At 38.0% G+C, this 27,380-nt stretch overlaps 1 protein-coding gene across 1 annotated transcript; it reads right to left on the reverse strand.

The window, feature by feature from the left end:
• Positions 1 to 980: 980 nt before the first annotated feature.
• On the reverse strand, positions 981 to 26,173 carry LOC132129270 (partitioning defective 6 homolog beta-like). The gene is made up of 3 exons (XM_059540798.1): positions 25,844 to 26,173; positions 24,441 to 24,663; positions 981 to 3,345 (listed from the first exon to the last, which is right to left on the reverse strand). The coding sequence occupies exons 1-3, from the start codon at positions 25,904 to 25,906 to the stop codon at positions 2,486 to 2,488; spliced, it is 1,146 nt and encodes a 381-aa protein (XP_059396781.1). The 5' UTR covers positions 25,907 to 26,173; the 3' UTR covers positions 981 to 2,485.
• Between the last annotated feature and the right edge of the window lie 1,207 nt (positions 26,174 to 27,380).

A 27,380-nucleotide genomic window follows, 5' to 3' on the forward strand; every position in this document is an offset into this window, starting at 1 on the left:
TCCATCAAAGATGCTAGTGGAAAAAAATTCAAACACTATTTTGTGGAGATGAAAAAAACAAAAACAGGTTCAAAATTATGAGGTTTTGATGCGAGCTAAAACAAAGCGAGTAAAAATACATAGGCTATTTTAAAAATAAATAAATGTTCTGTGGTTACAATCCCAAATCATATGTAGTGGTTAATATAAAAATAAATTAACACAGCTAAAGACTCCATTCAATATGTCGTTTGTACCATAAGACTGAATGATCTGGATGAAATGTTTATGATCACAGCTAGTTTGTGTGCTACTCCAAACAGGTTTTGGTAATGTAAGTGCCTTGAAAAGCTTTGTGTGGTGGGTAGAGGAACTGAACAGACATCTGCTCTGCTCACAGATGCCCGGTGTTTAGACTTCTCATCAGCAATTATAAAGTGAGAAAAAGGGGAGATAATGAAAGGCTACTTCGGCTAAATCTCCAACAGCAGTTCCTAACTGTAAGAGCATAGGCACATCTGTCTCCAGTTAGTCTCTTCCAGTGTATCCACTGACACGTACTTTGAGATCTCAGAAGTTCGTATTGATGCTTACAGCTGTGACATCATGCATATCATTATGATATGTATGCATAATGACAAAATGGGGAGAAATGTATCTACAGTCATATGAATTTAAAGGAATGCTTTGAAAGTAAGAGCTTAACATTTGTTCATTTGTCCAGTCATTCATATGAGAAGCTATTTTTAAAAATAATAATAATTATGACTCTAGTAGGAAGGCCTCACTATACTATACAGAGAGAGTGAATAGTTGTGAAGGTATGAAAGATAGATAACAACATGATCAGGCATGCATTTTTGCCAAGACTGAACAACAGATTTCAGCAAGATGAAAAAAAAAAAAAAAAAAAAGAACAAGTGAACAAATCTTGCCTGTTCCATATCAATGCTAAAACTAATCAAACTGTTACATAATTTCTGAAGGGTTTTTACAAAAAAAAAAAAATTGGGGAAAATACTGAATATTTGGTAGTTATTCAATATTCATAATGATTCACTATAAATCAAAGGTTGTTTTCTCTATACTACAATAGCAACACTTATTTTGTTAGAGGTAACACTTTAAAATAAGGTTCAATTTGTTAACATTAAATAATGCATTATGTATCATGAACCCAAAATAATTTTTTTCACAGCTTTTATTAATTAAGCCAGGTTCATTGTTCATGATACATTATCTAATGTTTATTTAAACAATATTAAATATAAAAAAGTAAATATTAGTATATGCTGAAATTAACTATAACATGGATAATGTACAAATATTATTGATTGTTAGTTATGATACCTAATGAATTAAATGTATAGTTCACCCCCCGAATATTTTATTCTGTCATCACCACCATGTTGTTCCAAACCTGCATTCTCTTTAAATATATTTAATTATATACCCATACAATGAAAATCACTGGGGTCTAAACAAACTCTAGACCCCACTGACTTTCTATGTATGGAAATGTCTTCTTTTATACTCCATAGAAGAGAGAAAAATGATACAGGTCTAGAATGACATGAATGTGAGTAAATGATATTGGATTTGATCTAAACTATCCTTTTAACTAATGTTAACAAAAGGAACCTTACTGAAAAGTATCACAGTAGAGACACTCTTCATAAATGAAACCACCATGTGTTCACATCAGAGCATTATAGATAATGATTATTATTCCCAAACCCCAGAAAGGGTTATCAAGTCAATATCAATGGGTAAAATAAACCACAGGTTGCAAAGAGCAGGATGATAGCCCTTGTCATAAGGAAATATAAGTAATAGAAATAAAACATATCGGTATGAAAAATATGACATTAATCCATCTGTCTTTTTGGCTATGATTAAAAACTTTTGAGATAATAATAGACATCTGTATCTTAACCAAGGCAGCAGTCTATAACCGTACTGAAATGTCCGATCACATGAAAATATCTCCTAAACATTCACTCGAGCCCCACAAAAGGTTCACAATTCCCCTAAAACCCCCCAAAAAATCGGTAGGCTGAGAGTGTTAGTGTTGCAGACGGGACTGGATGAGGAGCACATTTCAGTTCCTTCTGAAGTTCTGTAGCTCAGACTCAGTTACCATGGTAACGCAGAGGATGGGTAAGATCCATTGTACTTTATTCTCTGATAACGCTAGAGCCTCGTGACTCTGAAGGGAGTGGTTGTCAAAGTATAAAAAGATTGTCATCACTCATACAGTGCCGTCTGCATTCATTCAATCACACTGACTCAGGAAGTTCATTATTACTCAAGAAGCAGCTATTTTTGGTGCTGTGCTGCTCTCCATGGGTTTGATGATAGGAACCACCTGGTCCTGTGGTTTTAGAGAAGCCATGTAAGGTGCTGTGGTGACTGGCCTTCTCTTTTGGTCCTGGACCAAATATAAAGACATGTATTTTCAGTCCTATGGCACACAAGAGTGTGTATTGGCATGTGTGTGTGTCTTTTACAGTGTAATGACTGTGCCGTCCTCCTCTAGATTTCGCCCTTCTAATCCCCTGTCATGGGTATTCAGAGACCCTGTGCTTGCACTGCTTGCCATGGTACCATTTGAGGGGCGGAGGTCGAGGTGGGGCTCGTACCTGGGCAGGGTGGGCATGCTGGTGCTGGCTGTCGCCCGCATCCCTGTCTGCAGAATAAGTTTAGTCCCTCTGTCTGCCTCGATGACCAGATCCTCCTCCTCATCGCTCTCCTCGTCCGGTTCATAGTTCTGGATAATATGGGACGGGGTCATCGCCATCAAACCAGGAGTTGAGTAATTGTAGAAACTGGTGCTGCTGTCAGATGATTGTCCCGAGCTGCCGCCTCCGCTGCTGCGTACCACATTATTGCGCTGATTGGCCGGTTTGACGGTTATAATGAGGTTATGGCTGTTCGCGATCATCATGTCCGTTACTTGGTCCAAAGACTTTCCACTCACCTCGATGCCGTTGACTTCGAGCACCTCGTCGTTGACGGCCAGCAGTCCCGTGCTCTCCGCCAGGCCTCCAGGGACCATGCGGGAGATGAAGATGCCTGGGACCTTTTCCAGGCCTTGGGGTGTAACGCGCACACTGGAACCATCACGAATGTAGAAGCCCAGTGGTTTCTCTTGACCGTGCTTGTAGAGACGGACACGGCGGTGTGTCTCTGGTAGGATGTCCACGTCGATGATTGAGGACACTGGCCGGAAGTCTTTGGGCAGGCTGATGATAACAGGAGGCTTCTTCTTGTTGACGTCCGGGCGAAGGAGGACTGCTGCGAGTGCCGCCGGGGTCTTCTTACGTGTTATGGTGTCCGTGCCGAATGCGGAGTAATCTGCCTCCTCTGCACAAAAGGAAGAGGAAAGAGAAAGAGAATGTAAATATGTAACGCTTATGTTAGACATTGCAACTTAAATGAATATTGTGGGTTAAAAACCAAGTTTAGTTTATTTAGTGATGGGTTACAATGGTCAAGTCATTCAACCATACAATTAAGAATTAAACTAGATTTTGAATATATTAGATTTTTGCTTTGTTTTAAAGTATAAACAGAAAAACAAAATAAAAATAAAATGGGTAATATAGTACAAAAATTAAAAGTGTCTAGGCATCGACACTTCAGTGGCTTTGTAAATGCAGTACAATATCTGCGTATTGTAAATGTAAACAACCACTTTGATCAACAGTCATTTAATTTTACTAATAAATGCAAATAATTTACATCACTTACATTTTGTTAGCTTTTACTTTATTTAAAAATAAAATAAATTAAAATGGGTAATATAGTGCAATAACTAAAAGTGTCTAGACAACGCAAGCATTTCATTGTGAATCTAATCGTACATTATTAGTGCATGTTCATAATTTTAATTATTTATCACATATTCAAATTCTCATGTGTGTTATTATTGTTGCTCTTGATGGATTCCCACAGTTTTGTAAGGAAGACATGCAGGGGATACCATAGTAGAGAATGCCTGCTTGTTAGTTTCCCTCCGCCCCTCAGCTAATGTGTAATCTACTGTAAACCCAAGCCTCCTTTCAACCTCTCTCTCTCTCTCTCTCAGCTGCCATTTATGATTTCCTCAGAGGTTTAATCACAGCCTGGACCTTCACCTGCAAGACATTCATACTCAAGATCAAAAGGAGAATAGAGTAGGAAGGGAGAGAGGATATAAATATATGTGCATGAAGGCTGGAAATGTCTGAAAGTTTAAAGCAGTAACATGTGTTTTTCTGAACACCCATTAACCCGAATGAACAATGGTTAACCTGAGAGATGTAATTACTAAAAAAGAAAAAAAAAAACCTTACAAGATTATAACGATCTCTATGTTATTTACTGATATTTTGTATCTCTGTCTTTTTTTTATGCCATAAACCTGAATTGTAACTCAAAAACAAAAAGTATTTTCCTCCACTGTGTTTGTTTAACCAGGACCATGTTAGCAGGAACGAAGCTGTGTGATCTAGCATGCGAATAGATTTCACATCAGCCCAAATATAGTCAAAACACACTCACACACACACAAGATTGATTGTTCGGTAAGAGCAAAGGTCCCCTCCGCCAGTTCCCACCAGAAAGCGACGTGGATCTTCCTTGTGTTTTGTTTCAACATGAATATGCAGCCCTGTGTTGAAATTTTAAGAATCATTTGGCAACCTGCCTGCAATACCTCAGACATCATAAAAATGTCTTTCTGGCCTAATAGAGATGAGGTTTATTCACGAACATGTAGCATGCACACACAAGTCTCAGCTATGCAAGTTTGGCTGGAGTGGTCGAGCATGTATGGAGGTCTCTTTTCATCTCCTCCAGCGTTCGTCTCCTCTCTTTCTTCCTTATCTGCTCCACTCTTCCATATTGAAATATTGTAACAATGGCTTCATAGTCTGTGTTGAAGGGCAGCATGGGAAGTTCCTGAGGACCACTCAACCAGGCACAAACTAGCTCTTGTGTTAGCTCAGAGATCGAGAAGAGAAAAAGTGAAAGGATGCTTTAAAAGCAGCTGATGATATAAAGAAACCGCATCATGTTAACGGACACACAAACCTCTATCGTCTCCCTCTCTGAATGCAGGACAGCTGGCTCTTTGTGAAACATGATACTACAAAAACCAGTCAGGTCGAAATGACTCATTACAAACATGTTGGAGAATGTCCACACACACAAGCATACAGGCCTCTTTACACCTCATCATGGCATTTGGCTCCTTACAATCATTAGATGCAGGCCAGGGGATCTGATCAGCTATTTCTGAATTATAGAAATACAATGCTATATTAAAACAAATCAAGTATATGTTGACTCAAGATCGATGACTAGTCAGTCATATATTGATTTATGTCATTCATAATTACAGCACAATTACTATTATTTAAAATGACACAGACACACACAGAAAAAACACACACACACACACACTTAAACATAAACTTTGATGATCAAAGAATCTTGACACTGTTAATGATAATACATGTTTTTTAAACACCAAATCAGCATATAAGAATGATTTCTGAAGGATCATGTGACACTGAAGACTGGAGTAATGATGCTGAAAATTCAGCTTTGCATTCATTTAATTTTAAATTGTAATAATATTTCACAATACTTTATTTCTTATTAAATAAATATAGCCTTGGTGAGCATAAGATACTTATACTATACACACTCACTGGCCACTTTATTAGGTACACCTTGCTAGTACCGGGTTTGACCCTCTTTTGCCTTCAGAACTGCCTTAATTCTTCGGGGCAGATTCAACAAGGTGTTGGAAACATTCCTCAGAGATTTTGATCCATATTGACATGATAGCATCAATCGGTTGCCGCAGATTTGTCGGCTGCACATCCATGATGTGAATCTCTCGTTCCACCACATCCTAAAGCTGCTCTATTGGAATGAGATCTGGTGAGTGTCGAGGTCATTTGAGTAAAATGAGCTCATTGTCATGTTCAAGAAACCAGTCTGAGATGATTTGAGCTTTGTGACATGGTACATTATCCTGCTGGAAGTAGCCATCAGAAGATGGTACACTGTAGTAATAAAGGAATGGACATGGTCAGCAACAATACTCAGGTAAGCTTAAACAATGGTGTTTAAACAATGCTCAATTGGTACTAAGGGGCACAAAGTGTGCCAAGAAAATATCCCTCACACCATTACACCACCACCCCCAGCCTGAACCATTGAGACAAGCCAGGATGAATCCATGCTTTTATGTTCTTTTCACCAAATTCTGACCCTACCATCTGAATGTCGTTGCAGAAATCGAGACTCATCAGACCAGACAGAGTTTTTCCAATCTTCTATTGTCCAATTTTGGTGAGCCTGTGTGAATTGTAGGCTCTGTTTCCTGTTCTTAGCTGACGGGAGCGGCTCCCGGTGTGGTCTTCTGCTGTTGTAGCTCATCTGCCTCAGGGTTCGACGTGTTGTGCGTTCAGAGATGGCATTCTGCATACCTTGGTTATAACGAGTGGTTATTTGAGTTTCTGTTGCCTTTCTATCATCTCTAACCAGTCTGTTCTTTCTCCTCTGACCTCTGAAATCAACAAGGCATTTTCTTCCACAAACCTGCTGCTGCTCACGGGATATTTTCTGTTATTTGGACCATTCTCTGTAAACCTTAGAGATGGTTGTGCATAAAAATCCCAGTAGATCTGCAGTTTTTGAAATACTCAGACCAGCCGTCTGGCAACAACAACCATTTCAGGTTCAGTCACTTAAAGGGTAAGTTCACCCAATAATCAAAATTATGTCAATAATAACTTACCCTCATGTTGTTCCAGACCTGTGAGACCTCCGTTCATCTTCGGAACACAGTTTAAGATATTTTAGATTTAGTCCGAGAGCTCTCAGTCCCTCCATTGAAAATGTGTGTACGGTTTACTGTCCATGTCCAGAAAGGTAAGAAAAACATCATTAAAGTAGCCCATGTGACATCAGAGGGTCAGTTAGAATTTTTTGAAGCATCGAAAATACATTTTGGTCCAAAAATAGCAAAAATTACGACTTTATTCAGCATTGTCTTCTCTTCCGTGTCTGTTGTGAGAGAGTTCAAAACAAAGCAGTTTGTCATATCCGGTTCGCCAATGAATCTTTCGATGTAACCGGATCTTCTTGAACCACTTCACCAAATCCAGTGGTGTCAAAAGTATTGGCATTCATTACTCAAGTAGAAGTATAGATACTAGGGTTTAAAAAGACTTTTGTAGAAGCTGAAGTATCAACTCAAGGTTTTTACTGAAGTAATAGTGTAAAAGTACTGGTTTAAAAACTACTTAAAGTATAAAAGTAAAAGTAATGTAACGAAAAAAAATGCCATTAAGAACAAAAGCTTAGGCCACGCCACAGGGGCCTACTGTGCACTACCCCACCTCCTCAAAAAAACATTTTTCTAAAGGCCATAGGCCATAATGACTATGTTATATTAAAATGCTGATGTTGAAAGATTTGGGATGCACTAGGCTACATGTTTCAGCCACATATATGCCCATTGAAAATGAACGCACTTTAGTACAATGCAAATACATTAAAGGACTAGAGATATGATGACTCGTTGCCTCGTTGTACAAGTATTGTAATGGTGCAAAAAGTCAAGAGGCATGTCATCAATAACCTTTAATGGAATGTAAATGTACATCCAAGCTTAGCTGCAGGAATCTGTGAGGGCAATGGACAAGAACATTGGTGTACCAAGGGCAGGCTTAGTAACAATTACTCTTGTATGGTTGTCTATTAACAATAAACATTAGTGCTGTCAAAATGAATGATTAATCCAAGTGTTTAATCAAAAACTAAAAATGAAAAATAACTCAAAATCCTGACACTTTCTTGAATGATACCTTCCTGTATTCGGTAAATACGTCTGCTATGTCCAGTTTGGGGAGGGGGGGGGGGTAACGGGTTACAAAGTTTGTACAGCCTACTTATCACAACATTGTCAATCGCGTTGTCAATTGCAAACGATAATTTATTAAAACGTCTCGCTACCGAACTACCTACAGTAGCTTAATTTGTGGAGGACGAAGAGAAAGCACCCATTTGATAAATGAGCCAGTGAGAAATAATAACTTTTAAGTAGGGTCCAGTGCCTTTTCGATACTTTTATAATGGTACCGGCGCCTAAATGGTGCCTGAACCGATACTTAAAAAAAAGAACAACAAAAAAACTATGGATAACATTGAAGAACATTACAAATATTTAAAATAAATCCATAGCTTTCTCAAGCTCCTTGGATGCTCTCACATCTCAAGTTATGCTTCCCTTAATCTAAGGCTATTAAAAGTATTTCACGTATTTCACAATCTGGGTCATTATTTAACACAAAACCACACATAATGTTTCTGTTGGGAAATATCAGTTTGCCATTAATTTTAATAATAATCTAGTGCGATTTTGAATGCACAAGCACTCTGTCAACGGCAAAATGAATGTTTGGAAATGTAAACTGTTATTTTATCCTGACACACTACAGCAAAATATATAAATAACTGGCCGAACACCATTCTTTGGGTGAAAATACTAACATGACTTTTGCACAGTAGCTAGTGTATGTATAAAGTACGTATGATTAAGTATATTTAAATAAGTGTAATTAAAGTATGTGTTCGTTCATATGTGTTAAGGGCTAGATTTTCGCTGGAAGAAATAGCTGTGGTGTGAATAGCGAAAACTTTACAGTAGCTAGATGAGAAACCGACTGCTCCCTCGTGACCTTTTGTAAACTGTATTTATGACAAAGTACTGCACAGATACGGATATTCTAACAATCTATCGATAAACACATACCTTGTGTCCTCTGTGTTTAAGTGCGCTTGCTCTGCTCCGCTCGCTGTCTGCGGTTTGAAGAGCGCGCTGAAAGACGGAGAGGAGACCAGTCTGACGCCGGTTTCATATGAAATTTAAGGGGACTGACTCGGATACCGGTTCCATACCCAACCCCTACTTTTAAGAAATATATTTTTTGATAAACGAACCCAACATTGGCTATGTCCTGGCTGGGGTGTGATGTGATTTGTGTCATGTGCAGGTGCGATGGATCGCGTACAAACCAATAGGGTGTCGGAATGGTATATATAGGGTGTCGGAATGGTATATGTTTATAATTCTCATCCAACCACAATCAAATTCACTCCATCCGGATAGCGCGATTTATCTGGATAGTTTTTTTTTTTTTTTGAATGATGACAAGCCGGAATGAAAACAAGCCGAAATGAAATAGCAGTAACGAAGCTATTTTTAAAATGTAAGGACTAGAAAGTATAGATACTTGCGTGAAAATGTAAGGAGTAGAAGTAAAAAGTCGGCTGAAAAATAATTATTCAAGTATAGATACCCCAAATTTCTACTTAAGTAATGTAACGAAGTATTTGTACTTCGTTACTTGACACCTCTGACCAAATCGAACTGAATCGTCTTAAACGGTTCATGTCTCCAATACGCATTAATCCACAAATGACTTAAGGTGTTAACTTTTTTAATGTTGCTGACACTCCCTCTGAGGTAAAACAAACCAATATCCCGGAGTAATTCATTTACTCAAACAGTACACTGACTGAACTGCTGTGTAGAGAGAACTGAAGATGAACACCGAGCCGAACCAGATAACGAACAAAACATTGACTCATTCACGAGTCAAGAACCGTTTCTGTCAGACGCGTCCGATTCGAGAACCGAGGAGCTGATGATACTGCGCATGTGTGATTCAGCGTGAAGCAGACTGACACACAGAGCGTCTGAACCGAACTGATTCTTTTGGTGATTGATTCTGAATTGATTCTGTGCTAATTTTATGAGCCCAGGTAAACCGAAGGCTTGAATCAAGGGCAATCATCGCCAATGACGCCATTACGCTGAGCGCAAAAGAACCGGTGAACCATTTTCTTCAACCGGTTTATTGAATCGAACTGTTTGAAAGAACTACTGGTGATCCGAAAACCGATGCAACCGGTTCTTGACTCGTGAACGAGTCAATCTTTTGTTCGTTATCAGGCTCGGCTCGGTGTACATCTTCAGTTCTCTCTTCACAGCAGTTCAGTCAGTGTACTGTTTGAGTACATGAATTACTCCGGGATATTGGTTTGTTTTAACTCAGAGGGAGTGTCAGCCACATTAAAAAAGTTAACAGCTTAAGTCAATTGTGGATTAATGCGTATTGGAGACGCGAACCATTTAAAACGATTCAGTTCGATTTGGTGAACTGGTTCAAAAAGATCCGGTTACATCGAATGATTCGTTCGTGAACCGGAAATGACAAACTGCTTTGTTTTGAACTCTCTCATAACATACCCGGAAGAGAAGACAATGATGAATAAAGTTGTAGTTTTTGCTATTTTTGGACCAAAATGTATTTTCGATGCTTCAAAATATTCTAACTGACCCTCTGATGTCACATGGACTACTTTGATGATGTTTTTCTTACCTTTCTGGACATGGACAGTATACCGTACACACAGCTACAAAGGAGGGACTGAGAGCTCTCGGACTTAATCTAAAATATCTTAAACTGTGTACGGAAGATGAACGGAGGTCTTACAGGTCTGGAACGACATGAGGGTGAGTTATTAACTACATAATTTTGATTATTGGGTGAACTTACCCTTTAAATCCCCTTCCTTCCCCATTCTGATGATCGGTTTGAACTTCTTCTTCATCTTCACCATATTTAGATGCCTAAATGCAGTTGCTGTCATGTGATTGGCTGATTAGCAATTTGTGTTACCAAGCAATTGAACAGGTGTAACTAATAAAGTGGGAGGTGAGTGTGTGTGTGTGTGTGTGTATATATATATATATATATATATATATATATATATATATATATATATATATATATATATATATAAATAATAAACTTTAATATGAGATTTCAGATTGGTTTAGCAGTGAAGTAGTATGGATTTATCTGTTGTGTGTTAATATGGCAGCAGAAATGTGACACTGGCTTTATCTGATACAGTGGTGACCACTGACCTTGGTAGTAGAAGCGCCTCACTTCCTGTTCAAAGGACACCAGGATGCAGTCTGTGTGATCAGTGCGCCAGTGAGAGTAGTGCATATATGTGTGTGTGAGAGTTTACTGAAATGCAGCTCCATCTTTGCTTAGATGATCAGTATCCCATTACACAGGGTCTTTCAGTCTGCCCAAGGTCAGGTGACCATTTGTGTATTTTTAACTCTTCTGCGTTTTCAAGTAACTGATAAATGTAGACAGTACAATTAAAAATATAATTTTGTCTAAATAAAAAAAAATTAAATACTAAAAACTAAAATCAGTCATTCTAAATGCTGCAAGTGAATTTAGGCATCACAACATTATAATGTACAGAATGAAAAATGGAAATTAATTTTAAGATTTGCATCCCTGATATTGATTAAAATAGTTTTTTTCTAGGCCACTGTTACTATAGGAGTCAGGATATCAAAATTTTAAACAAATTGTGTCTGTAGGTATAAAACGAAGTGTAAAAAGAAATTGGTGCACCATGGCTCATAATAAAAACATGTTCCACACACACAAAAAAACAAGAACCAGGCTGATGTACAACTCATTAGTTCTTGTCTACATGACAACTAGTTTGATTATTGAATATTCATAATTAAGTATGCATGGTCAGTTCAGGCATCTCACAAAGAGTGTGAAAACAACAGATGTCACACCGTGTCTCTGCTCACTGCAAGCTGAGAGTGACAGACCCATCTCATCCAATATTCAGAAGGACTTATGAAGGCTGTGAAGGCATGTTTCTCTTTTGTGAATGTTTCATTCAGGGGTTTTCTTGCATGTGGCCACTGTGCTACTTCATGTTTACGGTCTTGCTTTACAAAGCTGCTTGCAAAGAATCGAGCATGCAGATTATTCAGACGAGCAGCCACTGACAGCACAAAAGCATCTGTGGGAACAATTCTGCTTCTTTAAGGTTAAGTCTGGACGTCTCCCACATGAGGAGGGAGTGTGTGCCATCCTGTTCCAGTCACAGCAAGATAGAGGAGAGTGGAGAAGAGAGGGTGGAGAGAGGGCTATAATGAGTACTTATTAGGGTGGGGAGCGAGAACAAGAATGAAAGAGTGAGGCTTGATGTGTAAAAAAAAACTTTTCAATACAGATCCTTTAAAGGTGCTGCTATTCTGGGCTCACAGAGTACATACTTCTGTAAAAGCTAAGATAAAGTGAGACCTCTTCTGATAACGGAGGGAGAACAAAAAGTCTGAGAGCAACAAAACATGGGAAAAGCCCTTGAGAATAAAATACTTAGAGAAAATGTGAGAAAAAATGGCACACCATGTATGAAAATCTCTGTGTATGGGAATCATCACAGCTGTTTCTAATTTAAGCAAAAATGGCAAGCCAATCAAATTGGCTATTATGTGTAAACAACCTTGAGCTGCCAATGCATCATCATGATGAATTTCCTGTGAACTGTGAAACAGCAAAAAAAAATAAAAATTGCATACTCTCTAAATAGGTACTTCTTTTGCTACCATTAAAAAATAAGTTCTATATACAGTTGTGGTCAGAATTATTGGCACCCTTGGTAAATATGATCAAAGAAGGCTGTGAAAATGAATCTGCATTGTTAATCCTTTTGATCTTTTATTTAAAAAAATTCACATAAATCTAACCTTTCAATGGAGAATAGGAATTTAAAATGGGAGGAAATATCATTATGACACAAATGTTTTTCTCTAATACCCGTTGGACACAATTATTGGTACCCCTATAAATTCTTATAAGTAAAATATCTGCGAAGTATATTCCCATTCATATTTATAAATTTGATAGGAGAATATAAATAGGAGGGGAAAAGGCCAAATTCCCTTAATCATCCATCACAGTGAGAAAAACCAAATAATTTTTGCTGAGCAGCAAAAGATAACTGAGCTTCACAAATTCGAAAGTGACTTTAAGAAAAGAGCTAGAGCAGTGAAAATGGGAATTATTGCCATCAGGGCAATAATTAAGAATTTCCAATCAACAGAAAACAGTTACAAATCTGCCTGGAAGAGGACATTTATCTATATTGTCCTAATGCACGGTGAGGAGGAGAGTTTGAGTGGCTAAAGACTCTTCAAGGACCACAGCTGGAAAACTGCAGAAAATAGAAAGCAGTCTCAGGGTCAGAAAACCTTAAAAAAATAAAAAAAAAAAAAAAAAATAAAATCAAACAGCACCTAAACTACACATGTATTTAATTTAATATGTATACTGCTCTGCATAGCCCCTTTATAATGCTAGAGTTCTGTGAAGGATATGGTTATGGATAGATTTAGAACAAATTTAAGGATGTGCAACATGTACTGTATGTTAATAAGATTGCGAGTGGGTAGAATGACTCCTTCATGTCATGTACTGCTGCCTTCAGTTTAATTCATGCTGACGCTGCTCATTCTTCTCTCTCCCACTCTCTTCCTTCAACGTATCATCATCTTTATCTCTCAGGGAGTGACTGTGACTGCTGTGCTACTTCAGTTGGGCTAGGCTTGTTTCTGTCGATAGCCCTGCAGGTTCCAGAGGTAAATAACTGGCACTTTCAGTTTTGGATATAATAATAGAAATATAATATAATAAAATAAAATAAAATATAATAGAAATTCTTGTCAGTCTACAAATGCTTTCAGACTTTTTCCTTGTTTTAGAAGACTCTAGACTTCCTGCACTCAGTCACAGCTGGGACAGCCTAACACTCAGTTTCCACAGTGAGGACCTTCCTGATAACCTACACCTTCTCTGGCCTTTGACTCTGTGAGGAATGAGAAGTTCACTGGTAAAGGGCACATGGTCAGAGTTCAGTTTGGAAGGTGTTTTACTGCTTTGAGGTTAATCATACACAGAAGCATCATAAAATACTAAAGTTATCAGCATTCAAAACTCAAAACAGATGCATTAAAAAACTGTCTTAAAACCCCGCTTTTGGTTTCATAGTAGTGGTCGCATTTTTCAAATATTGGCATCGGCTGATAAGTTTTTCTTTTTGGCCGATACGACTTTTATTTTGACGGCCCTGAGAAAGTCAGCACCTGCGCGCACACAGCTCACATTCTCCCTCTTGTTTACTGTCGTTGTTAATAGTTCTGTCTAATACGGATAGAAGTCTAATAATGAGATTAAACAAAGGAATTAATGTATACAAAAAGTATTATAATTACTGCTTTTATATTATTAGAATTAGAAAGGCAAACATTATAATACTTTCTCGTTCGCCGTCAGCATTCAGCAAATACACATTTACTGTATATCATTTATATTATTTATATCAGTTTCTCTATCACATCTTCTGTGGTCTGGTCCCTGTCAACCTCTATATGTTCATGTACACGCTTCATTCCCCACACAGCCATGTGCAGCCCTCCTGTCCTGTCTAATCTAATCAGCAGAGGTGATCAGAGTCTGACCACATTCCACACAGTGTGACGCCTCCCCAAAACCCGCAGCTAACTGCCCCTTCCCCCCCACAAGTACAACCTTTTCCACCCTCCACCCCTCCTTCATCCCGCTCTGCTTCAATTGAAAACACCAGAGGCACTGGGCCGATGGCGCTGGCCCTCTCTATCCAGGAATGACGACATAATGTTCCAGTGCTTCTGTGCATCAGCGTGACATTCCATGACCCTGGAATTCCTCCTAAAAATGAAACTGCAATAAAAGCTGCAAACGTCATAGGTGTCAATAAAACACAAACCCACCCCCGTGTCCTAATTCAGCTGATGACATGAATGGAAAAGAAAACAAATTTGCGGTTTCAAGAAAGAAAGGGGAGAGAAAAAGCAAGAGAGAAGAGACAAGGAAAGAGTCGTAGATTCCTAAAACATAAGTCACAGTGCTCTATAGAAACTATTCCAGTTGCTATCCTGAACCACTCCTCTCAGAAAGGTGAGGCTGGTCGGGAGGATCTCAGAGATATGCTGAGAACTATGAAAGGAATGGAAATGATGTGTAATGAATGACACAATAAAATTAATCATGGGGCTATTAATAGAAACATACACAGGTGGAAGGATTAATTATAGTGCACAAAAGACAGATTAATGCTAATACTATTATACTCGTCAATTAATCTCAGTGGAATTACTCAACTACACCACATTCAAAAGATTTTGTAGTTTGATTTGATATTGAAGTTAGCAAGTCAAGCGCTCAAACTGAAACTTTGTTCAAAAGCTAGTAGGCTGTCAGCTTATAGGCAGCTTTCTTACCAAAATGGAACCTCATAAGTGACACATTTGGAACGCTGTACAGAGGCAACACACCACATAAATAATAATCCTTGTGTAAAGCGCATAGGAGACCGGACTCATTTAATCTTGGCATGTTGCTAAGAAGGGAGCAACAACCCAATTTTTAGGGTGCATGCAAAACAAAATTTGGCATCCCCTGCCAAAGCAGATAACCATTAGAAGATCACAGTTGGATGGTTGTTGGATATGATTATGACACTTATGCAGCGCATATGTTGCATACCCCATTTCTGTGCCGCTGGCTGCTATGCTGCAGTGTAAAAAAAATAAAATAAATAATAATTTACAGAAAAAAAAGACTAAAAATGCTATGGTAAAAACATTTTGATTGTTTAACTGTAAGTAACCTTATACACCGTAACGGCAGTAAATGGCTTAACATTGAATTATATGTGTTTCACGAATTACCATATAATTTACAGTGACAAAACAATAAAAGGGCATTTCCAGAAGTACCTGCATATAAAATGCTATTACATTTTAAATTGTTTCTTTCCTCTTATGATTGTTATCAGTACTGTTCATTAGGGGTGCACGATTTTGAGAAAAAACCTAATTGCGGTTTTTCTGACAAATATTGTGATTGCGATGCGATTTTCGATTTTTGCGTTCAATACTTTTAAGTGCATAAAACCTAAAATTATGAATAAAATATGTTGTTACTTTTACGACACAGAGGGTTAAATAAACTACATACATAGTTATTGAGGTAGTTATTGAGGTAGTTATTGAGGTAATGAGATTGTTTGATGCTTCGTGATTATTAAATACCTGAACCTAAATACCAAAGAATAAGTCATAATGGAAATGAACTTAACCACTTGGTCATTTATTTTTAAATTTAACAATCTTAAACACTGAAAAATAGAAAATGAATTCTTATTAGATTTAGATTTACAATTAGAAAAACAAAATAATTCTGTAGTCCACTGCCATTTACTGAACATGAAACTGTTATATTGCACAGTGCACACACATTTTAAAATAACTGAGACTGTATTCAGGGGAATCATTTCTTTTGCGATATAACGTGTTATAGCCGTCGTGATTTCAATGTGCTTTCTTGAGGACTTTTCATATGGCGTAACAGAAGCGAATGCAGTTTTAACGCTTGGTTGCTTACTTTTTCCATGGCTAGTCGTGGCTTCGTCTTCATCCACATTTTTTGTGCATGCATCATATTGCTGCAGGAACGCAAGATTCGACCATTTTGATTGGCTAATAGGTTTGTCACTCAAATGTCAGAGGCGGGGGAAAAAACCTCAGACTCCTGAGGTTAGGTTATTGCGGGAGTTAAAACCTCAATATCGATGTGATAAAGGTTAATCGTGCAGCCCTACTGTTCATTATTGTGTTGCGTGTTCAATTTTATTAAGTTTATGTTTATTGCATTATTTTAGTGTCATTCAAGTTACCCTGATGGTGTTTTGTCTGGGTGTGTATAATCATGTGCACATCTATATTTTTACTGCCTGTATTATTATGGTGGTTATCAGTACATTTTAAAGTGGTCATATGATGAGTTTTCCTTTCTCTTTGGTGCGTTACAAGCTGTTCGTGAATAGATAAGATCCCTAAAGTTGCAAAACTAAAGTCTCAAACCCAAATAAATATTTTTTATAAAACTTAAGACTTGTCCACGCCCCCCTAAAATACCTCGTTCTAACATGCCCCCACATCTCTACGTCACAATGTGGTAAGAGTTGCATAACGCCACCCCAATGTTCACGCAAAGAAAGAAGGCGTAACTTTATTGTTGCGGCCACCGCAGCCACCATGTTGTGAAGACACCGTGTGTTTCATTGTGAAATGTTAAATTGTATTCACAACACTGTTCCAGAACAGATATTCAGATGTGTGCAGTGCATTTCATGGAGGACTGTTTCCTGGGAGAGGAAATCAGTCTGTAATTAGGTTTTCATTCTTAAAGAATTTGTCACTGACTATTCAAACGCGAGGATTGAGCAGTGTAGAGTAGTGCTTGTTGTTTGTTGTTTTTTTTCTGATCACAAATGTAGACATGGTTTTATGTTAACACAACATTATGCAACACAATGCGTAAAAAGATAGTATAAGACATTAAATCCATAATTATGTCCCCACTGGATGCAACAAATGCCTTGTTTATAATGGGTTTTAATGTTTTTGTCTTGTGGTGCCGGTGTTCTGACCGGGACACGGCATTGTAGCGGATCTGACCCGAACCAGACAAATTAAAGAGTCGATCAGGACTGTGGTTGAAACACGAGCCGAATTCCTCAGAAAGGCAACAGGAAGTCATAAATCATTCTGTGCCACAAGTCCCAAGCAAGATAACCAACCAACCAACCAACTCTTTCACAGAACAGCTTTCAACATTAACACCACTAGAACAATCATTGACAATTTCAATTCGGAGAAGAGATTGTCAAATTTGGGGCAAGTAATTGAGATGCAACGCCGGACATCACATGTTGACCCATTAAAGTAATAAACAAGATTCTTGGATTGACCCCCCCCCCCCCCACCTAGCAGAACCCGACTGAACCTCTGGTCTCTAAAGAAATCTGTCAGATAATGGCACAGAAACTGTCTTTTATACATATATATGGACCAAAATGAACTCAAAAAGACTTATAAATGAATATCAGTCCATTGCTTAACTCCCTATTCATTTATATGTAACCCACACATCATGTTTAATCACTTATTGTGTATGTCTTTTAATAACTATGGGATAGCTTAAGAATTCATAATCATGTTTGGTATGTATGTGTTTGAATCTGCTTGCTTGAAACAGTCATGAACATCAGTTATTTGTCAAATGTATCATATTCTTGTTATAGGAATCATGTCCAAAATTAGACACTGCAAGAGTGGGAAAATTCGGACCACGTGCTTGATAAGATAACACGGATTTATGATACCCCCGAGCCAAGACAATATCTGATTGGTCAAGACAACATTTGAGGTGTGGCCAACAGGCCAGTTTAAATACTTAGGACACCATAAAATTCTGCTTTTAGCTTCTAGCTTTGCTTCTTAGCTTTTGCTATTAGTCATGTCTGATTTTAGTTGTTAGCTTTGCTTCTGCTACTAGTCATGCCTGCTTTTAGCTTTTGCTTCTAGCCATGCTTTTAGTCATCAATGTTATTTGAGCGCGGTTCCAGCGTGCTTAGGCCTGCACGCCTGCTGCTACTTAGCCATGATGAGAAGAAACACCATTCAGTCTCGTCAAACTTTACTTCTTTTCTTTTCCGTTTGAGAGTTTTGTGTTCTGAGTTAAGTTTTGTAATGCAGTGTCTCCAAGTCTGACCCCGAGTGCCCGTTCAACTTCAACCAGCCCACACAACTACGCATCTTCAGCCAACGCCCAACCACAGGCTTCCCAAGACGTCACTTCAACGACTTCTGAACTTCCAGCCAATCAGCGACATCGGGAAACCCCCTTTCAACTACAACTTTACACAGGCAATGTACCTCCAGACTGATCTATACTGGTGTATCTAATATAATTTTAACCTCATTGAGGAACTCAATGCGAGGGTTAATTAAGTGATTGATGGTTGTTCATGTCTATGCAATTTCACGTATTGCTGTAAACTTGGGATTCCACATTTCCATTCTCTTAAACTCATCTTTCCCTAACTTTCGATCTTCCCGCAACTTGTGTGAATGTGTGAATGCGTGCGTTTATGTGTTAGATTAGTTTATATGTCTTAGATTTATCTAATAAAGCCTTATTCATATTGAAAAGAGAAGTATCTAGTGTTTTGTGCTTACAAGTTAATGTCTTAAACTGCCGATCTTGTTACTGTGCTAATTGATCGTGTTTTCACTATACTTTGGATATTAATATCCAGCGCAGATTTGATGTTAAACGGCTCGTTCAGTGAATCGCAGGGCGTCTCAGTGATCAGCCGTGAAAATGTGATCCTGTTCAAATTCCCTTTAAAATCTTAAATGATTCCCTTTGAGCTAAATTGACCTGTTTCCCTTACAGCATCCCAGTATGGTGAGGGGCGTAACACGTCCGTCACACTCTTGAGGCATTCGGCCAATCACAACGCACTGGATAGCTGGCCAATCAGAGCACACCTCGCTTTTCAGAACGTTGAGCTATGCAAAAATTGACACGTTTCAGAATGGCGGGGCATAGAGGAGAAACAATACCGTACAATATGTGGAAAATAATGTGTTTTTTGAACCTTAAACCACAAACACATTTCATTACACCAAATACACAAAATAATGTTCTTTTTATCAACATTATATGACCCACTGGTGTTTATGCGGTTTAAGGTTCAAAAAACACATTATTTTCCACATACTGTACATTATTGTTTTTCCTCTATGCCCCATCTTTCTGAAACGCGTTGTTTTTTATTTTTTTTATTTTTTTATTTTTGTTTTACAAAGCTCATCATTCTGAAAAGCAAGGTGTGCTCTGTGTTGTGATTGGCCAAATGTTTCAAGCCTTTGACGGAAATGTTACGCCCCTCAACATATACTGTTATGGTGTGTCCCGGTCAGAACACCAGCATGACAGGACAAAAACAATAAAACCCATTACAAACAAGGCAGTTGTTGCATCCAATGGGAACATAATTTCTGATTGTAATGACTTATATTGTCTTTTTATGCGTTGTGTTGCATATAGCGATGTGTAAATATAAAACCATGTCTGCATTTGTGATCTGAGAAATTACAAACAACAAGTGCTACTCTACACTGCTCAAAATTCGCCTTTGAATCAGCAGTGGCAAATCCTTTACATATGAAACCTACTTACATACCATGAGTCAGAAGCGCCAGACTGTCCTTGCAAAGAGTGAGGAATGGGCAGCGGCTTGAGTGAGGAACGGGCAGCGGCTTGAGTGAGGAACGGGCAGCGGCTTGAGTGAGGAACGGGCAGCGGCTTGAGTGAGCAGTAGCCAGTGGCTATAACGAGGAACGGCCGGCATATTCGACGAAGGAGCGGTCGGGGGTTGCGGCAACCACATGTGACGACCCCGGGCTGGACTCTACTTCATCCACAGTGAAGGCCGATCCAGCGATCCACAGTAAGAAGTTGATGTATTTCAACAGAGACCAGCACGGATCAGCTCTAGGCATGACAAAGCGGAGATCATGCTCTTTTGGACAGCCAAACAAAGTAGTTTCACTTTCACAATGAAACAAACAGCTTCTACACAAAATGGCGCCGGCGGCAACAGAGAGAATAAAAGGTACCTCTTCTTTCTTTGTGTGAACATTTGGGCGGCGTCATGCAAATCTTCCCACACTGTGACATAGACATGTGGGGGTGTGTTTGAAAGAGGTGTTTTAGAAGGGCATGGACAAGTCTTAACTTTTTTAAGAATATATCTTTGGCTTTGAGACTTTAGTCTTTGAAACTTTAAAGATCTACTTTATGCACCAAGAGTTTGTAAAACTCCAAAGAGAAAGGAAAAATGTAAATCACATCATATGACCCCTTTAAGGTAAAAAAGCAGATGTATACCAATCAAGCAGACCAATATGCCATCACATTAATACCTAAAACATATACATCATTTGAAGAAATATTGGGAAAAACAGCCTATTAATTTAATTTAATTTAATTTGGCAAAATTAGTATATAATTATATATTCTTACTTTCAAGAACTTTTCTCATCAGGAGTGTTCCAATGACACCTTAAAATGCTGTCTAGGAAGTCATCGCACTAGGTTTTTGGAACAGAGGATATTTCCTGGACTCATCTGTTTACAAGGAGCAGTGAATGTAGAGCTGAGAGCACAGACCCAATATTATGACACAGCAGTGGCTGAGCAGGATGTCTGATCAAGAATCAAATGATGCAAATAGACACACAGGTGCCAACACCCCTTAAGCCAGCAAGCACATATCCACAACAGACAGTGAGGGTGGGGGACATCACACTCAGTATTCAGATACAGTTTAGAAATTTTCAGTGGTTCATTCTTAAATTATTATATTTGGTCCCCAACAATCCTAAATATGTGGTATCTATCCCATTATGCTATATTCAGCACTCAAGAATGCATCATCATTAACCCCACACGGCTTGAGCTTTTCACTGCTGCCATGGCAGCAGGTAAACAAGCATGGGATTGGCGCATTGTGGTCATCCTGATGTTGTCTGAAAAAGCATGTTTGCATTGGGACGGGATGCTTATTGAAACACATAAACCCTCATTTGGAGTGTTTAGATGTACATTCACACCCTACAAAACATCCTCATTAAAGATCCAGTAAGCTGAGCTCAAGTTAAGCCACTTGAATATGCAGAACAGGCTACAACAGAACAAAACCCAGAATTCCAAACACAATCCACAGATGAGGCACAGCGCTCAAGAATGCCTCAGACCCCCCATCCCCCACATGAACTCCAACCACAGAGAAGGCTATCTTAACCCAGATCACTGAATGTGTCCCATTCAATGACTGCAAGACGCTGCACAAAAGATCTCAGTTAGCTTGAAGGTCTTAGAACTGCACACCTTGTGATTTCACGACTTGCACAAAGATGTTTTTTATGTGTGTGCACATGCTGGCTTCCATCATAGTGCATCGAACACTCTGGATCTTGTGATCCTGGATGGAATTCTTCAAAAGATAATATTTTAGTCTCTAGCTCTGTTCTGAAACCTGGCGAGATGCCAACTTAGACAGCATTTTAAGGCATCAAATCACTACTAATACAAAGGCTGTTACAAATGGTAGACTGCTTTCTAAAACACACTGTTTAGCCTATGCCAAATTCAAAGGCAAAATTGCAATTATCCTTCACACTTCACAGTGAAGCCAATCATGAGGAATGCATTGTGACTCCATGAAAAAAAATATTCCATGATATCAGAAAAGTACCAATACAATCCACTTATGATATGCTATTTATTTACCTAATATTTGTTACCTAAACATTTATGCAATTGTTTTGCATATTATTGAGTGTACTGTACTGTTATCTCAGCAACATGTTAATATCAAACCCTAAAGGAATCAGTTGTGAGTCACATTTCTTATGGGCTTCACATAAGCAGTATTATTTTGTGTGGTTTGCGTGCCTCCACATATTTCCTCAGAATTAAAACACCTGTCATTTATAATATATAACACATTCCCTGCTTCATATGTGTTTGTTTAGTTAATATTTCACCAATTTGATTAGGCCTTCCAGCCACCAATAAGAATGTAGCACTGTTATGGCAGTTCACACCAAGAATGAAATTTAATAACTATGAAGTTTAATAATCATTTCTATGAGAATAGAGATGTTGACACCACAGAGGAACAAAGACACAGAGGAACAATATTGTAGTCACTTTCATAATGATTCTTCAGATGGTGAATGATAAAAACATTGAGAGGCAATAAGAATCATTATTTTGTTTATAGTATTCAACAAAATTTTCTTTAAAGGGATAGTTCACCTAAAAATTACAATTATGTCATCATTTATTCGCCCAACCCAATCTGTCACAAACCTTTATGTATTTCTTCCTTCTACTGAACACAAAAGAAGATATTTTGAACAATGTGGATAATGAACAGTTTTTATTCTCTTACCATGGAACATGGAATGGGGTCGGTTACCAACATTCTACAAAACAACTTATTTTGTGTGATCACAGAATTTAAATTTTTAGGCAAACTATCCCTTTACAATGACCACAAAATACCTGATTTCATCTGGACCTACTTATAGGCTTCTTTTTAGTTGAGATATTGCCTCAAAATAAGAGCTCACTAGGTTTTCAAACTGAAGTTTAATCAGCCTAATCAAGTACACAAATAGAATACATGAAGCATTTAAGGAATTAGGCTACTCAAATCAGTTTACAGTTTTATTTAAGTTTATTGCCACATCAGCTCCATAGCTGTTAAATGTGAGCCAAAATAATCACAATTAAAAGAATCAAAGACTTAAACTACTTCAGTCTGTGTGCACTGAGTTTATTTAATACACAACTTTCACAATTTGAGTTGAATTACTGAAATAAATTATCTTTCAACAAAATTCTAATTTATTGAGAGGCACCTGTATGTCCATGAGTTAATCTATGTCCAAGATGACACCTTGTATACACAACTTGGTCATTCCTTGATTTAAAAGAATAAATAAATCTTGTTCCTACAACAGAATGATTTATTTATTTATTTGGACATCCTTCCCATTCCGCTTGGCATTTCTCCAATATGTGTCTGTCGTGCTCAAATCAGATCTAGCATGTGGAATAACGTCTGCAGAGCCCCTACCTCCACAAGCATGCATTCAAACACCTAAAACATTTGTGATAAAATATAGGGCACCTCCCCATGTGGAGCCTTGTGTGCTTCTGTGTCACATATTCTACCACAGCAACAGGTCACAGCATGGAGCTACTGTCGCCGTGTAATTGAAACCCAAGGCCATACAGTGTTACACAGTGACCCCTCTAATCTCCGCCTGACAAAGTGGCTTATACTGGTCATATGGCACACAGACACAGCTTAGAGTATGGCACCCCACATCCTGGGGCCACGATACACCAAAAGCACACAACAACTGTGAAATGTGTGTCCAGTTTAGACTTTTTACTTTATATTGTTGCTTTCAAGTGAGCTCAGTCGAGGGTTCAAAGTCTCAAAGTCTGAAGACATTTAACCTAAATTGAGCCATATTAGTTAAAGGAAAATGCATCAACGGAGATTATGAAATAAAATAGGTCTTGTGAAATGTCTTAAATATCATAATTGCATGGCTGTAATTAAACTGTAACATACAATATCAATAAAATAAGCAATCATTTGTTTCACTGCAAAATGGAACATTAAAAAGCTGTCTGTTAGGATCACATGAAGACTTAGCTGAAATTAGACTTTACCCAGCTAACTAGCAACCAGGTTACTGCACAAATATTTCCTCTAGGACTACATAACATTACCTGTCACATTATAATCTGATATGACTGATATATAAACAAAAAGCACCGCTTCTGGTCTGACAGCTTCCAGAAGCAGCTATCGCCTCCACATATGTTATCAGTCAAAACACATTTGTGCATATTATTCAACTACATATAAAATCTCACCATACGGATGGACAAGTGAACGATAACTGTGAGGGTTGTGACCATAAGGGATCTAAAGGAAATTTTGTCAGAGCATGGTTGTGTGCGTACCATATGGAACTGAATTTCACCAAAGATCCACTTCAAAAAGACAATTCTTACCTTTGCGCTGCAAGAAGAGACGCAGCAGGGGTGCTGCCATGGAAATTGCTTTATGGTAGTTGTCATCGTTGTTGATTGGCAGTAGGTCCCCGTGGACATCGGCGTAACCCACAAGCAGATCGACGTTGGGGATCCGGTGCACATGCTGCAGCAAGCCATAGAACTCATCAAAGCGTCCCGGTTTGGACCGTTCCAAGGAGAACCGCCTGAATTCTGCTCCAAACTAACAACATGGAACAGTCATCAGCACACAGCAAACCAAGACAAACACATCTAACACTATTACAAATCAGTTCCATTACTTGAAATAAAGCTGAAATAAAATACAAATAGCCTATTAGATGAAAATCTTCCATTTGTGCAGGACCAAACTACACAACAAAATTAAAACGCACTCTTAATGAAAAAGCACTCTTCAAGAGACTTCCCTTAAAATATACAGAAACCATAAAATATCTCATGTCCACACATTTTAAAATTGGCTAATTGGCCAATATTTTAATATCCAATGATAATATGTAGCTAGTAGCCCAGTACATTGTGTATATATGAAAAAACAACAACAACAACAACAACAACAACAACAACAACCAGTACATCATTTAAATAAAATTTCCATTTGTGTAGCATTTATAAAGAGTAACTAAATATAGAATAGCAGCATCAGTAGCAATCAAGAAATAAATAAATAAATACTATTTATAAACAAGGAAAATCACGGGCAAAAAATCTGATACAAAAAGTACTATTTCTAGTACTATTTGAACAGGCACAAGTACCTGTTTATTAAACACTAGTGGTATTACTAGCATCTTACTAATAAGATGAACAACATATCCACATATAGATTTCGATGGATAAACAGTAAATTGTTACCAGCAACCCTGTAAGAAGTAATTGTTAATATGGGTCGTGTATAGTAACAAAGGAATAAGGGCTAGTATGTAATGAATAAGTATTCGATTGAATTAAACTGATAGTCTCTATTGAATTACTAATTAGGAATACGAAAAAAAAGTAATAGTAACATAAAACAGATACAAGTTAGTTTAAAAGAATAGCTTTTAAACGGTTTGCAATAGATTGGGAGATATTGTGGTCAAAATGACTGGACAAACACACGGGTTGCTTGCTTTTGTAATGTTTATATCAGAACTCAAATAAAAACTTTCAGACATTATTTTCACAATATAATAAACACCTGACAACATGAGATAAGAGAGCACCTGTCCTAACAGCACGGACACATCGTGTCCTCAGGACTAAAAGAACTTACAAGGTTGGCTAAAGGTGTTGAGTGCGTCTTAACACCCGAATGCACTGTTAAGTCTTCTTCTAACACGAAGACTAGTCCGTTCTGTGATTGAACACTAATTAAAGTAGTTGTCCCGCCTGCTACGCACCTTGCTCTTCACCTCCACGGCGTTCAGAGTTCGGTTGCTCGGCACTCGGTGGTTTTTGTTCATCTTTCGCTGACTGGACCCCGCCGCAGAAACACACTTGCCCTCCCGCGGGCTGCGCTCATCCGCCTTGAGCTCGGTCCGTACAAAACGGCTTTTCTCGGCTTAATCCAGTTAAAGGCACGTATCTCGCGACAGCTCCATGTTTTCCGTGCTGGTGTTGTTATCGGAATCGAGTAGCAACGGCGACGCCTGTCAACTGAACGTGCTCCGAAACTCTGCCCCAACCCTGCCTCTCGCCTCTCGCCTCTCACATGCACGCGAACACACACTGTGCTACATAGTACTGCACGGACGGCCCGTCTGTGACGCTGCATGCACCCAGGAAACAGCTCCGCGTGAGGAGCGCGCCCCCTCCGGCCACAAAGGCCATTCTTCTACCACATACCTACTTGAACGATTGAGGCTCATTGTCCAGCCCAATCCAAACACTAACAAAAAAGTATTTTGTTCTTTGAAGTACCTTGTTTGGATTTTCCACGTAAATACCACGAATGGTAAATATTCCGTACCATGGTATGTAGAATGCTGTATCAAATTACATACCACAGTTATTTTTGTGAACAGAATAAACTCAAGGATCTAGTCAAACATAAAAAAGATGATTTACTCATATTGCACTTTCAAGCAAAATTTGTCCTGAAAAGTACATTAGCTTTATTATATATATATATTTATTTATTTTAATGCTACTATTACATACACATTTTTTTTACACTGTAATATATAATAATTTGACTGTATTATACAGTCAAAAATCGTTTTTGAGAAAATATTCTGAAACATTAATTTTTTATGCATTACGTGCAGGTGTTTTGGCACCTTTATATTTTACTGTTCCGTATTTTAGCCAAACCATGCATTTTATTACCTAATATAATATTAATACAATAATCTACTTGCAGTACCAAAAATCACTTTGCATATTAAAATATACTCATAAGCAACTTAGTACTCAAGACAGTTGAACAGAAGAACTTATAGGATGAATTAAATTTAATCAGAAAGACCATGTAAATCTAATTTACTGTACATGTAGAGTACAGACTTTTTTTTAAATAAATGTAGATTTTCACCCTAAATTATTATAATTTGTTTATTTTATAGAGTATAAATTAATAAATTAAATATATTTTCATTTTATATGGTAAAGCACAATTAACCATTCTGTTAATTCCTAGGTTTTCACTGTAACAATATTTTTCCATCAAAACTCCTTAGTAGATAACTTTTTTCTTTTAAATATAGGCTTAAAAATCTATGTCTGAAAGGCCTGCTGATAATATTTGTCAGTTTTTATTTATTGTTGAAGCTGTAGTCTATACTCTTTCTGCCAGAATTTGTCCAAAAAGGCACTGGTTTATAATTTTAAACTTTTGCACATTTATCTTTGCATAAAGTATTCTTTCTTTCTTTGTACTCTATTTTGAATTGAGAGTGTGCATGTTGTAATTAGTCATGAATGTACCAGGTCATACTG

Source organism: Carassius carassius, chromosome 46 (genome assembly GCF_963082965.1).
Source record: "Carassius carassius chromosome 46, fCarCar2.1, whole genome shotgun sequence".
Lineage (NCBI taxonomy): Eukaryota > Metazoa > Chordata > Actinopteri > Cypriniformes > Cyprinidae > Carassius > Carassius carassius.